At 32.1% G+C, this 15,644-nt stretch overlaps 1 protein-coding gene across 1 annotated transcript; it reads left to right on the forward strand.

The window, feature by feature from the left end:
• Window positions 1-14,210: 14,210 nt before the first annotated feature.
• LOC131047274 (putative UPF0481 protein At3g02645) lies at window positions 14,211-15,299 on the forward strand. Its single transcript, XM_057981139.2, has one exon. The coding sequence runs from the start codon at window positions 14,211-14,213 to the stop codon at window positions 15,297-15,299; it is 1,089 nt and encodes a 362-aa protein (XP_057837122.2).
• The last annotated feature ends 345 nt before the right edge of the window (window positions 15,300-15,644 follow it).

Consider the following 15,644-nt stretch of genomic DNA (forward strand, 5'->3'; position numbering starts at 1 on the left):
CTTTACAAAACACATTTGAAATTTCTTATGTCTATTACTATTGTCTTGATGTGGATTACATTATTTTTTGTTTTCATGCCATTATATGCAAACAATCCTTAGAAAACATATCTGAAATTTTGTGGTATCTATTAGGTCCAACACAATAGAATCATTCATAGAATATTGTTTTACTTTAACAAAAAAATCTCTTCGACTTTGTATTATTTTATGAATTTGTTCCTTTTAGATTTTTCTCATGAAATGTAATCGATTTGGTAAATTATTAATTGTATAGCTTAATTATAAAAAATTCTATATTTTTATACAAAACTTGATGTCATAATTTTTTGGGGTGTGAAAGAAGTTTTTAAAATTAAGCCAACTAATCATGTAGAAGCAGGATTGTAAATTTTCACAATAAAGCCTATTTATGTCTAATGATAATGAAATTATAGACATATAGAGAAGTAAGTGAAGAGGCTAAGCATCCGTAATCAAGGCAATAGGAACAATCAAATTGTAGGACATAAGTGTAAAGAATAGACTAGAGGGTAATGTACCTTGAGTAAATGAGACTATATTGTAACGAAATTCCATATGGTAGAAGGAAATTAAAAGTGCTAATTAGCCTCAAGGCTTCAAAAAAGTTATATAGCCATCATTGGATGGAGAAAAAACATTTGTGATCATTGTTGTTGAAGATAAACAATAGTAATTGAGGTGCTATTGGAAGTTAGATCACAATTATCTTGTTGAAGTACGATCATGACTATCTTATTGAAAATTATATAGTATAGTTTTTTCATACCAAGGAATTCAATTGTTTACCTTTTATTTGGCCTAACAGAATGGATGCACACCCATTTATAATTTAGGAATTGAGTCACATCCTTATAAAGGTTTTGTTGAAGTGAACAATTTGTTAGTCATACATTGGCTAAGTAGTGCATTTCATGGTCCATTTGGGTTCTCTTGAATTCAATACTATTATAATAGTTATTATAAGACCCACTTCTCTGAACATGATTCTATTTATTTCTTTCCCTAGTATGATACCATACTATCAAGGTGAAATCCAATCATGATAATAACTATTGATCAAACGATATACCCTTCGCAAGAGAATGATCTTAGTTATGACACTGTTTTTGTGATTCCCACATTTGAACATTTATTTTTTTGTTAATAGATATCTTACATAAATGTGATACTTTTCATGTTTGATACTATCTTTATTTATATTGTGTATCTTTAATCATATTCAAAGAACTTGTTTAATTAATAACATAGCCTAAATTCAACTTATATATCATATTCTACTCACACTTACTTTACTAATGCATTGATGCAAAATTCTTTGTTAATTTGTATTACTTAATAATTAATTTAGATCTTAAATTTTTTTCTCATATATTGCTACTTCAACCTATTAAATGACAAGGCAATAATCACATTGCCCTCATTTATCTATAAATTTTTTAGTGTAAAACTAACATTTATTAGTAGGTTTGATAATATCTTCCAAATCCATAAAATAATAATAAAAGGATTAAATTTATAGTTTTTTCATTAAATAATAATTAATTTGTTACATTTTAAATAGTATAGAGATATAGGAAAAGCAATGTTAGCTCATACAATCACTATGTATATACTCCATGTCTATTAACAATTGCTATTAGAATAATTCAAAATTGTCAAGCATTAACTTGACTAACTTATCCATTAATTAAAAAAAATGCAATAAATTTTTAACATTGGAGATAATGCACATTATAATTTATCTTATATAATTCAAGTTGATTATTTTATAAATTATAAACATTAATGGATAATATATTCCTATTTTTTCATTAAATATATTTATTCATAAAAAATGATATCTATAAACATCATTGTATAAATTCAAAACATCTATTGTTCAAAATGAATATCTACTTCTGTCATACTCAAACATCAACATTACATAATATATACATAGGGTAAGAGTCTTTAATGGCTCTAGAAAGAAGATGCATATTCTAGAAAGGTTAAAACTATGTCATTCTAAGTTATAAAGTTGAATCCAACCTATTAACATTATTACCAATCAAAAGAGTTTCATCTTCTAATTATCGTTGTTGATGGCCATTTCATCCCTTTGGTATACCACTTCATTTACTCTACCTTTAGGTATGCTATTGTTGTCAAGCATAGTGCCCTTACAAAATACATTTGAAATTTTGTGCTATCTATTAAGTCTAATGGAAAAGAAAAAATCACTCATATCATTCATAGAGTTTCGGAGATTTTTTTTTAAGTGAGCTCTATTTTGTTTTTAGGTATTATGCCCTTGTCAAGTATATTATCATTACAAAATATATGAGAAATTTGTGGCATCTATTAACTTATTGTCTTGAGGTGGGTTATATTTTGCTTTTCGCTATTATGTCATTATAAGATTATGATCCTTAAAAGACATATCTATGATTTTGTGGTATATATTAAGTCCAACACAATAGAATCATTCATTGAATATTGTTTTATTTATATTTTTAAAATATCTTCAACTTTGTATTATTTTTTAAATTCATTGCTTCTAGGTTTTCCTTAGGAAATGTAATAGATTTCGTAAGTTACTAATTGTATAGTTTAGATATAAAAAATTATATTATTTTTTAATGAAACTTGATGTCATAGAGTTTTGGGTGCAAAAGAAGTTTTTTAAAATAGAGCCAACCAATCATGTAGAAGTGGGAACATACATTTTCACAAGAAAGCCTATTTATGTCTAGCAAGAATGCAATTATAGGCAAATAGAGAAGTAAGTGGAGGGGCCAAGTATTTGTAATCAAGGCAATGGAAAGATTAAAATTGTAGGATAAAAGTGTAAAGAATAAACTAGAAGGTAATATACCTTGAGTAAATGAGACTATATTTTAAAGAAATTCCATATTGTAGCAGAAAATTAAAATTGTTAATAAGCCTTAAGGCTTCAAAAATTTTGTATAGCCATCATTAGATGGAGAGAAAACATCCATGATCATTTTTTTTAAGATAAATAATAATAATATAGGTGATATTGGTAGTCAAATGATTGCAATCCTTGTTCAGGTAAGATCATGACTATCTTCTTTAAAATTAAATTGTATAGCATTGTTATACCAAGGTATTCCATAGTTTACTTTTTATTGGGCCTAACAGAATGGATGGAACCCTCCTTATAATTTGGGCAGTAATTCACATCCTTATATACGTTTGGTTGAAACTAATAATTCACTAGTCATACAATGTCTAAGTAGTGGGTGCCATAGTTAATTTGGGTTGTCTCGAATTCAATACTATTCTAATACTTATTGTAATACACACTTCCCTAAATATGATTCTATTTTTCTTCTTTCCTTGTATGATATTATACTATCAAGGTCAAAGTCAATCACAATAATAACTATCAATCAAATAATATAACATTCTTAAGGGAGCACTCTTAGTTATGACACTAGTTTTGTGATTCTCATATTTTGATATTTAATGTACTTAAAATGCTTAGCATATTTTTTTTATTAACTTGTCTTACATAAATGTGATACTTATCATATTTGATACTATCTCTCTTCATATCAAGTATCAATAATCATATTTAGAGCACTTCTTTAATTAATAACATACCATAATTGTAGTTATCATTGCCATATTCTACTTACACTTACTTTACCAATCTACTTATGCAAAAAAATTCTTAATTGATATTACGCAATAATTAATTTAGATCTTAAATTATTTTTGTATATATTGGTACTGCAACCTATTAAATGACAAGGTAATAATATCATTAGTCATATTTATTTATTAAAATTTAGTTTTAAAAGTAACATTTAAGGTTTGATAATGTCTTCCAAATCCACAAAATAGTAATAATAAAAGGATTAAACTGATAGTTTTGTTCTTTAAATAAGAACTAATATGTTAAATTTTCACTAGTATAAAGATATAGAAAAAGATATGTTAGCTCATACTTGATCACTATGGATATACTCCATGTCCATTCATAGTTGCTATAAGAGTAATTCAAATTTGTCAAGCATTAATTTGACTAACATGGACATTAATTTTTAAAAAACTCAAACAAAATTTAAATAATCGATATGATTCATCTTACGTTATTCGAGTTTATCATCTTATAAATTATAAACATTAATTGATAATACATTTCTATTTTTCCATAAAATATATTTATTCATAATAAACTGATATCTCTAAACATCATTGGATAAATTAGAAAGATTTATTGTTCAAAATTTTAAATAAATATCTTCTCTTTTCATACTTTCACATCAATCATACACAATAGATAGGTAGGGTGAGAGTCATTTATGGCTCTAGAAAGAAGGTGTACAGAAAGAAGGTGTATATTCTAGAAAGGATATAGACCTTAGGATAGTAAAATTAATGAGGTACAACAAATTTATGATAAGAAAAGTCCATAACATACTATTGCTTAAGTTTTCTATTAATTTAGTTAATGTTAACTTGTTCATTGGTGTAATTCAAACAACCACAATCTATTGAGCTCTCTTGAGATGGTAATCAATAGCATTGAAGGAGGAGCTAGGGTTTCTTCTAATGTAGGGGAGAATGAGGAGGAGGGTGACCTAGATGGATATGGGGTTCCTACCACTAGTTATGGCATGGCTAGGCTTTGTGATATTGATGGAGCTTTGGGGTTCTTTGAGAAAGGACACCCGAAAGTGCCCCTTCATCTATTTATCTTATTGTATTCAGGTTTGGTGCTAAGTTTTTTGGGGGTTATCTTGAGGGGAGAAGCCTTGTATTCATTTTTGTCTAGCTTGGTGCATCTCAAGGTTAGAACAACCCTTTCTGTCATCTGGTTTTAGTTTCTCTTTCATAGGGGCATTTGGGTTCATGGCTTAGTCCATTAGGCTTTCACAAGGATGCCATTATAATATGGAAACAATTTTATTATCATTTCCTTATTACATCATCAGATAAAAATTAATTATGTTTTCATTCTATTTTTTATGAAACAAAAATTATATTTTATTATTGAAATGATTTTATTTTCATTTGTTAACTATTTCATATATATATTTTGGTAATTAAATAGATGAAGGGGGAAACACCTATTATATTAAAATATAAGCATAAGTTTAGACAAATTACATAAAGAGTAGGAGATTACATAGAATTTGTATAGAAATCCCAAAATAGATAAATTTAAGATAGGACAAAACACCCTCAACATAGCTGGAAAAGACAACAAAGTTTTGGTAATTCCAACCATAAAGATCCCAAGAGCCCAAAATAAGATCAAGACAGCTCAAATGATCAAACCCTAAGAGAAGAACAAAGAGAAAGAAAATTCAACAAGAAACCTCAATTTTCAACCATCCATCCTATAGTCTTCCACAATTGTGTCCATTGGAGCAATGCCTTTTTCCTGAATAGTGTCTTCTATCCCTTGCAACTAGATGTAGGATTTGATCTATTTTGGGTTATCATTCATCTCCATCATTGTCTAATTCTACAATTCCAATCCCCTCAGCACTAAGTGTTTGTTACCTTGGTATTCCTCCTCATTTTCATGTACAACTAGAGGGAATTTGGGTAGATAACATCTTATAAAAATCCTTTGGTATAGGAATGCATTTGTGTTGGTTTATATTTAGTAAAAATATTATCAATCTTACCCAAAACTTGTCCTTTGAAGAGATGGACATAGAGCATCCTTGCCTTATCCTTATTCAAGTGTAAATCCAAGGCAATGGATAAAAACATAGAAGAAATATTCATGTGAACTATTTTATATTATTTTCATTTAAAAAAAAACATAATTGTAATTTTATGAAACAAAAACCATACCATAATATGTAAGTTATTCTATTTTCTTTTGCTAACTATTCTATATGATAAGATAAAAAAAATCTTCATCCTAATTTTGTGAAACCAAAATCACATCATATTATAGAAATGCTTCAATTAACATTTCCTAACTATTTTGGACAATGGGGAGTGAGAGAAGAGGAGGAGCTAGGGTTTCTGAAGAGAGTGAAGATGTAGAAGAGGATGTGTAGTGCCCCTCCATGACTTCTAGTTGGGACTTGTTACCTTAACTTATTAGACTATGTTTTGACTCTTTATATGTGCTTTATTTTGTTTCTTTGCGTGTATGGATGCATTCATGCGATTCATGTTATTAGACTAATTTATGCTCATATGTTTTAGGATATAATTAATATTATATTTTCATTTGAGATAAATGTATAGATGTTAGTAATGGTTTACTCAGACTTGAATTATATGTTGATAATTTGTTATGATTCTTATGAAATGTTAGCCTATTATCATATGTTATTTAGATTTGATGATATTGATGCTTATGGATTTATTTGTGTAGAGTAAATATTTATTGTTTTTATTTCCTAAGGTTAGGATGAAAGGAATTTGATTTCATACTAATCATTGTGAGCTCCATACGACATCATGATTTTCGTTCACTAGAAAGGATTATATATATGTTTGTATAGAAGATTATTTTGTGTAGGATTGCATGTACGAGACATCGACTCCACTTGGTTCCACAAGTGTGAGAGTGTCTTTCATTCCCAATGGTCGTACAGAAAATAGTACAAGACCCAAAATGTATCTAGCCCTAACCATTGTCCTAATCTAGAGACAACTATCTAGTTTTTATTTTATCCTGTCAGATTTTTCATGTGGACAATATATGATTACCCAACTATCAATGGTAAGTCTTGTCTTGATATTGGCATTATTTTATAATTTATTTGACTATAATTATAGCTTAAGTTCTATAAATTAAATTAATAATTACTTATAGTTTATTGTGGCTTTATAGTTTTAGGGAGAGGAAATCTTATCACAATTCTATGAAGAATTTAAGAGTGTGAATTTGAGAAGGATTTGTAGTTTTTCAGTTGCACTACATAATCAAATTAAAGCATGACTTGGTTTTCTCAAACTTGGTTGATTTTTTATTTTTGGTTGTTGTTCCAAGGAGATTTCGTGTTTTAGAATTCAACATCAAATTCTCCTCTCTGTCTCTCTCTGTCTCTGTCTCTCTCTCTCTCTCTCTCTCTCTCTCACACACACACACACACACACACGTTTCCAAGTAGGTATTTTCTTACCTTGTTTGATTTTAGTTAATCTTTGCAATTTTGAATACAAATAATTATTAGCAAGAATTCAGACATTTTTTGGATTATATTTATCATCTAGGTTTAAGTTCTCATTCGTGATTTTTAAAGATTGTATTTTTCTTGAAATAGGGTGTGGGGATTGAGTGTTTTTATGAACTTGTTTTTTCAGGATGTTTGATTAAAATAATGATTAATATATTCTATACCATTCTTTAAATTCTATTGAAGAAAATACCTGTCCAATATTGCATAGTAGGCTCTAGATGTTTGCTTAAGTCCATACAATGCTTTCTTTAGTCTACATACCATACCTGGTTTTTTTAAAAATTTGAATCCATTTGGTTTCTCAATGTAAACTTCTTCCTCTAGATCTCTATTCAAAAATGTCATCTATTTGATAAACTTTAAAGTTCTTATAAGATGAAAATGCAAGAAACACGTGAACAACTTCCATCCTCATGACCAAAGAAAACATTTCTTCAAAGTCTATACCTTCCACTTGATAATATCCTTTACATTATATTCTTTTTTTTATTCCTTGTCAATTTTCCTTTTTCATTCAACTTATTTTTGAATACCCACTTAGTTACTATTACATTCTTGTCCATCGGTCTAGGTACTAGTTCCCATGTCTTGTTCTTCTAAATTATATGTTGTTCTCCTTCCATTGCCTTTATGCAAGTTTCATCTTTACTTGCTTCATGATAAGTCTCGAGCTCAGTCATTGATAGAAAACGGTAATTATCTTCATCTTGAGCTTGTACAATCTTCCTTCTTGTCTCAACACCTTTTGATTTATCTCCAATTATGTGATTCTCTAAATGATGCTTTTGAACATACTTGGTGGGAACTTTTGTTGAATATTCCTCTTCTTCTTCTTCATTTGATTCCTTCTCTTTGCTTTCCTTTAGATCACTTGTCTTCTCTAGAACTACTAGAACAATATCAACTCTCCATGCTAGAAAATGTTTACTCTCCTTCCTATCCTTGATGTAGAAAACATTTCCACCTATTCTAACTCCTTCTACAACTCTTTTACCAATATTTTCCTTTCTAATCACACATCTGGTGCTACTAAATAAAAATTCATACCTTTTTCTACACATATGACTAACACTTAACAAACTATGTCTTAATCCTTCAACATAATAGACATCATCAATCTTATGGTTACCATCAATAAAAACACTTTACCTCAAATCGTTGCACCATCTTATCCAGTAGAATTTATAGGTTCTCCATCATATTTATTGAGATTAATAAGCCAGTATTGATCACTGGTCATATGATTTGAACATCTCGAGTCTATAATCTATGTATTCAATTCTATCTTTGCATGTAATGCAATCTTAAATATTTTCTCTTCTTCTGATTTGTCCAAAAATTTCTCCTTATCCTCAATGTTTAGAAATAAATATTCTTCATTTGGGTCCTCATAAACTTCATCTTTAGATGTATGTTATTTAATAGAACATAAGCCTTTCTTCTCTTTTCTATTGAAATAGCATCTTCTAAACTTATTCATTTCTCATAATCATCTGGTCTCTTATAATCTTCTCTATAAGTGCAATTATAAGCATAATGTCTAATTATACCACAAGGAAAACATTTCAAAGGTAACTTACCCTTGTATTTTATAGTGCCTTGCCATAATCTTCTCACAAAATTTTCTTAAGCTTCATCTAGATCTCCATTGCATTCTAGATCATCAAGTCTTGAAACATTAAACACTCTTTCTTTCTTTTCTCTTTTCTCTTGATACATTTTTTAAATCTTATAGGCTACTAAGGTGCCAATAAGCTAATCAATGGTATACTTACTCAAATTTTTGGTCTCTTGCATAGCACATCTATATGGCTTGTAGGATTTAGGCAAAGCCAGTAAAATCTTGGCATAACATCACATTCTTCTAAATTTCCATCGCTGGCTCTAATGCCATTAGCAAGATCAATCACTCTTTGAATATAGTTCTCAACACTCTCATCATTCAACATTATTCGGTACTCATAATTTTACTTTAAATTCATTTGCCTAGCCTTCTTTGTCTTCGGATCTCCTTCATATGCCAAACACAGGTTGTCCCATATAGATTTTTCTTCCTTGAAACATTTTACCCTTCCAAACACTGAATCACTTATACAAATGATAATTATAGCTCTAGCCTTTGCATTAGCCTCCTTCAAGTTTATCTCATCTAGAGTGTGAGAATCACCCTATAGAGGTGTATATTCAATTTGAATGATTTCCCAAATTTTGTTTGATAGTGTCTCCAAATGCGACCCCATTCTCTCCTTCTAGTGCAAAAAATTTGTACCATCAATAATTAGAGATTTGTAATACACATCCTATGCCATACTGGATCCACCTTAAGTGATTAAGCTTACTCAAGAGGAACCTTTCTCTGATACCAATTGTTGAACCCAAGGTGGGACTAAAACTCTGTCTCAAATCTCTATCATAGTCTCAACACAACTTACATGTCATTTGAACATAACTCTTTTTCTATTCTTCACCGAACCTCAATGAATATCTTCACATCATACATTTGCACTCCACAACTCATCACTCACTTAACTCAATCACATACATCCTAATATACAAGATAGATCATCAAAACATAAGCTAGTCATCTTGAATCAAAATACAATTTTTGAACCAATAATACACACACTAATCCACTCCATGAGAAAGAGGAAACCAAAACACATCTTCTAAATATGAATTCATTGATACACAATCTCTAGAACATAACCGATGGTATATCCACACACTAAGCATACATATAAGCAATTAACATTCAAAACATACTCTGAAATGTGAATAACTCAAATCTAGATCTCCACATGCTATGGTCGGACCCACAACATATCAAAGAAGTTTCATAAATCATATCTAGACCAAAGGACATGTCTAGCATAAAATATCACAGCCATCAATGATCAATGCCACAAGACAAGGAGAAAACAAAGATGTTTATGGACTAGAGAACCAACAATGTCATGATACAAAAACTATATCCAATGAAGATAACAATAATAATCAGCATCTACAACATATTCTAGATGCAAACACTTCTTGAATAACCAATAGAAAAACTGCACCAACAACACAACAAGATAACTCTACACCACAAACACTCTAGACCAATTGAGAAGCAAATCTGATCCGGCACCTTCACAACTCGATTAAGCTTGCAATTACCAAATTGAAATAGAATAGTGTAGTTGACAAAACTCAATTAAGTTTGCAATTACCAAATCGAAACGAAACAGTGTAATTGATATCAACAACATTTATTTTGAATATGTTGTTTTGTTGCGCCTATCAAGAAGTCAACAAATTGACAAGTTATTTTTTAACATTTTTGAATATGTGAATAGCATCTCGAATCTGATAGTCCCACGATCCATTGTTAAGTCTAATTGTAATTTTAAAATTTAAAGGACTTTTTAAATTTTTTTCTATAAAATCATATGTATGACTCTTAACATATTAGTTTAGAATACATTTAAAAGATAGAATATAAATATTTTTTCATAAAGTTCTAATTCTTTAAAATTTAAGCATTAGTTGTAATCAAATAGTAAAATAATGTTTTAGACTTTGGTGTGATCAAATTTAAAATATTTTAATCTATATTTTGATAAATAATATAATTGTTATTAAATAAAAGCATATATAGAATAATAAACATATAAAATGATTAAGGATGATTTATGAAGAATACATATTCATAACATAAAAAACAATAATTAATAAAAATATCTATTTGAAAAACTCAAAATATTAATTTTAGATTCCTTTTTACATATAAATTAGAATTTTATTTTCCAAAAAGTAAAATAAATAAATAGACTATTTATAATAAAATTATTTGATATTATTTATGTTTTAATTTCAAGTTGTATTCTTAATGTTTTTTATTAGATTAGCAGGGAGGCGACCCTGACCGAAAAGAGAAGCATAATTACATCATAAACCAAACAATAACTGTAAAACAACTAGCAAAAAGGAACCAGTTCTAATAAAAAATAATCAAAATTTTTCCCACCCTTGAAACTATTTCTACGGATGCTAGTATCATACCCAATGTTAATAGCATAAGTATCATAGTACCTATTATCATAAGCTATATTACTAATGTTGTTTCCAACATTATCCTTATCAACCATAACCGAGCCAATCTTAGTATAATTAATTAACATAAAGTCTATCAAATTTGGCATGCAGGCCCCAAGTAACCATTTGAAGCAAAACATAACAAAAAGACCAAAATAGAGAAAAACAAGAGACCATTACTTCTTCTTTATCAGATTTCATTCTCGCTCGAGCCTGCCAACATTCTGCTTCCATGTCTCCTGCTGATCTTCTTCATCCTCCTCCATCATCTCTCTTATACCCTTCTTTCCTTTCTTCTTCTTGATTTTCTTTAGTTTACCTTTACCAAAAACCGTTCCCAGGGTCACATTCTTCATTATCCCATCTATGATATTGTAGAGAGAATTAAAAGCATCACACATAAGTTTCATCTTACTATCTTGTTCATCATAATTCTTTTCCAGCCTTGCAATTTTCTCCTTCATGATGTTTAATTGCTCCTGAACAGTGTTGTTAGCCTCCCGGGTCGGCTTGAAAGGTGAACAGGGCACCATTTTCATATCTTTAGAGGTGACAGGGCTATTGTGTTTTTTGAAAGGAGACTCTTGTTCACTTTCCGAATTGTTGTTTTCTTCTTCAATTATCTCTTCTTTGTCCATGTTCTCATCAGGGCTTTCAGTTTATTTCTCCTCATCCACATTAACATCCTCATCCTCAGAGTTATCCTGAGAGTCGACCTCATCTTCAATATCATAAATTTCATTCAAATTAGTCTCAGTATTGGTAGGATGTTTCCTCTCTTTGGCGCGAAGCCTAGCCATTCTTCTTTCCCCCGAGCTACTCTGAATTCTTTCTTGCTTTGTTCCTTTCACATCTTCCTCTTCTGAGTTCCGAATCTTCAGGTCAATGGTCAAACTCTTTCCATCAAAATCACTACCAGACCTCTTAGCTTTCCTCGAGGTGTTTTTAGGCGTTTCACTTTTCCTTTTGTCTGGGATTAAATCCAACAAGGTCATCTTAGAGGAATTCTTTTCCAGGGTCATAACAGGGCTTTTACCCATGCTTTTACTAGGACCCGAGAGAATTGACGTCTCCTTAGGGTTCTTAGAGGTTAAACTGGGATTATTTTTAGGGGTTTTCTTATAGCTACCCTCACTACCAAAGGTCAAAGCAATACAACTTGCGGCGGGGGTATGGTCAACAACATACTTATACATTAAGTAAATTAAACCCTGATGTAAAGGTGGATTCACCCCATTTTGAATACAGGCAATGAGGGACGAAAATAAAAAGAATAGCATATTAATCTTAACATGGTGTCTAATGTGGTTCAAAATGGGGAATTGATAGCCATGGACAGTAGGATAATGACCCTCTAAGGTAAAATACTTCATCACATGATAGTTGACCAAAGGAAAAGGCTTAGGAAGGGCCAAACTATCATTACCCGTTTTGGAAGGGAACCAATTTTTCGCCTTTCTCAAAGAATTTTTTCATGAAACCTCTGTAGTCTCTCGTGCTCTTTCTCTCAACTTTCTCTTCTTCATTCTGCAATCTGGTCACCTCCGCTATGTACTCAGGCAACACCATAAAGGTAATTCTTCCCACCATAAACACTCCATTCTGCCAGGAATTACAAACCCTAGCCGAAAGCTCCTTATTGTAGCCCTTCATGGCCAAGAAGAAAGGAGTGAAGCCTGCCATTTGAAAGAGCTCCCATAGATCTTTGTTATCTCTCAAATCCACACAGTTACTCAGTTCAATGTGTTTCAGAGGGCCACCCATCTTGTCAAAGGAAAAAGCACAACAATACCAAGCTCTATGAAAGCGACTGAGCAGAAAACAGCAAAAATGAGAATTGTTACTTCTTTTGGAAGGGAAGAACTTAAAAATGCCTTTCCCGATAACCCTCAAATGATATTTCTCGCATGTGTGACGCCCGGGATCATCATTTCCCATTAAGGCGAAGTAAAAATCAATCCTTTTCGTGTTCTCTGAAGTAAAAATGAAATTCTTAATGTTAAAAAGTGGTCTTATTTATCTATGTTTGCTTAAGAATTGTTTTAAAACAGTAATAGTAAATTCCTTCATATATTTATTTATGTTAGTATTTTACATTAGATTGTCCTTATCAGAGGGCCCTCTCCCACCGTCTGCAGTACCATCTGAGAGTAACAAGCAGCCTTCGCACTTTGAATGGAATCCTTTCCGTTAAGCATTTATCATTTGAAGTTATAGGTATAGAAATGCTTTTCCAATTCTCGATGGAAGTACAGAAATTTCTAAGAAATTCAATTTGCCCATTCGTTGGAGCGGAGGATGAAGTTACATATATGACCATCTGCCCAGCTGTTTACCACATTTGAGCTTTCGATCCTCTATTTTTCATCCCGTGTGTGCTCTTGCTTTCTGTGATATCTCATTCACTTGCCACTTGGAATCATGGAATTAATGAAAGCAGATGAAGTAAAGCTGGATCAAGATCTCTGTCTTACTCAAATCAAGGCCTGCAATTTCAGGATGAGAAAGAAGAAGAAAAAGACATATGTGTATCCGTTTTTGGTGTACCCAAGGAGCTGTTGACAGTAAAGCCAGAAGCATACATTCCGCAGTGCGTCTCCATTGGACCATATCACCATTTGAGACCCCAACTGTTCGAAATCGAGAGATACAAAGTAGCTGCTGCACGAAGATTTGAGAAGACGCTAACCGGTTACTGCACGTTCGAATCTGTGGTGGAAGAAGTGAAGAAGTACGACTGGCAAATAAGGAACTGCTACCACAAATTTCTTGAGTACAAAGAGGAAGCCTTTTCCATGGCTCATGGCTCTGGATGGATCGTTCGTGTTCGAGTCCTTGCAGTTCTACGTCAAACAGGTGGATCGCACTTCTTCGGAGGTGTCATCCCAGGTGAAGCGACTAGGCAGAGTTTTTGATATATCTCGCAGAAGTGCAACCCAGAATACAATTATGAGAGATCTGATGATGCTCGAGAATCAGTTACCTTTGTTTCTCTTGCAGAAGCTTCTGGAAATGCAGTTGGGTTCTCAAGATAAGGCGGAAGAAAGGCTCTGCAATCTAGTGACTCTCGCCTGTGAAGATTGGTCGCCATTTATGTTGAAGATGCGAGATAGTTCAAGGCTCCTTATAAAGGAGTCTGGTCACATATTGGAGGAGCTATACTACTCTATTGTCACTGCAGCCATGGACGATACCAATTTTAAGAAGAATGATGACCGGAATGTCCCGTTGCCGGATTCAACCTACTTAAGGAGTGCTCTGAAAGCTTTATGGAAGGCTCTATCCTCCTTAAGAATCAGCCTTGTTCAGCTTGTCTCGGCACTCTCTGAGCGTGTCATAAAAGGGAGGCCTGTCCAGTTGGTGACACAATTGTCCAGGAATCTTGTTTCCATTTTTCAAACTCTTTCATTTAAGCGTAAAGATGAAAAGGATGAGGAAACAGATGAGGAGAGAGGATATTCCTCCGCGGAAACTCCTCCAACTCGCAACGAACTAGCAATTCCCTCCGTCTCCGATTTATACTCCGAAGTAGTAAGATTCCTTCCTACCAAGGGCGGCCTCACCACAATTCGGTTCGACACGACCACTGCAACTCTTTGTCTTCCCAAATTAAGGTTAGATTCCCACACCGAAGTAGTTCTCAGAAATCTAGTGGCGTTCGAAGCTTCGGCGGCTCCTGGTGCTTTGATCTTCACTCGCTACACTGATTTCATGAACGGCATCATCGACACAGACAAAGATGTTCGGCTGCTGAGAAAGAGCGGGATTATCTACAATCACCTGGCTAACGACGGGAAAGTGGCAAGCCTGTGGAACGGCTTGGGTAATTGCGTCAAATTGACGCGAGTTAAGTATTTGGACCAAGTTATAGCAGATGTGAACAACCATTATAACAACAGACGGAGCGTTGCTGCGAAGAAGTATGTAAACAAATACATATTTGGTTCGTGGCAGCTCCTGACTGTTATGGCCACGGGGATACTTCTGCTTCTCACTTGCTTCCAGACCTTCTTTTCTATGTATGACTGTAAGGATTAATGGACCCACAGTAACATTTTGCAGGAGTAAGCCAAGCGGAAGTATTTTATCTCCTTATTACCAATGCTGACAGCCATTTCTTTTCTTTGATATACCACCTCATCTACTCTGACCTGGTACAAAAATTTTGTTTTTGAGAAGGGTTTAACTCTGCCTTTAGGTATGCTGCCGCCCTTACAAAACCACATTTGAAATTTTGTGGTGTATATTGAATCCAATTCGGATTCTGTTTTGATTTAGGTATTATACCTTTGTAAAGTATATCATCCTTACAAAACATATCTTAGCTTTTGTTTTATTTATTATGCCCAATAGGACAGAATTATTCATAGAATATTGTTTTAT

The sequence above is a fragment of the Cryptomeria japonica genome, chromosome 7 (genome assembly GCF_030272615.1).
Source record: "Cryptomeria japonica chromosome 7, Sugi_1.0, whole genome shotgun sequence".
Classification (NCBI taxonomy): Eukaryota; Viridiplantae; Streptophyta; class Pinopsida; order Cupressales; family Cupressaceae; genus Cryptomeria; species Cryptomeria japonica.

Excerpts from the sequence above, each read along its gene's own strand:
- LOC131047274 (XM_057981139.2), top strand. The coding sequence starts at position 14,211 with ATGAGAGATCTGATGATGCTCGAGAATCAGTTACCTTTGTTTCTCTTG.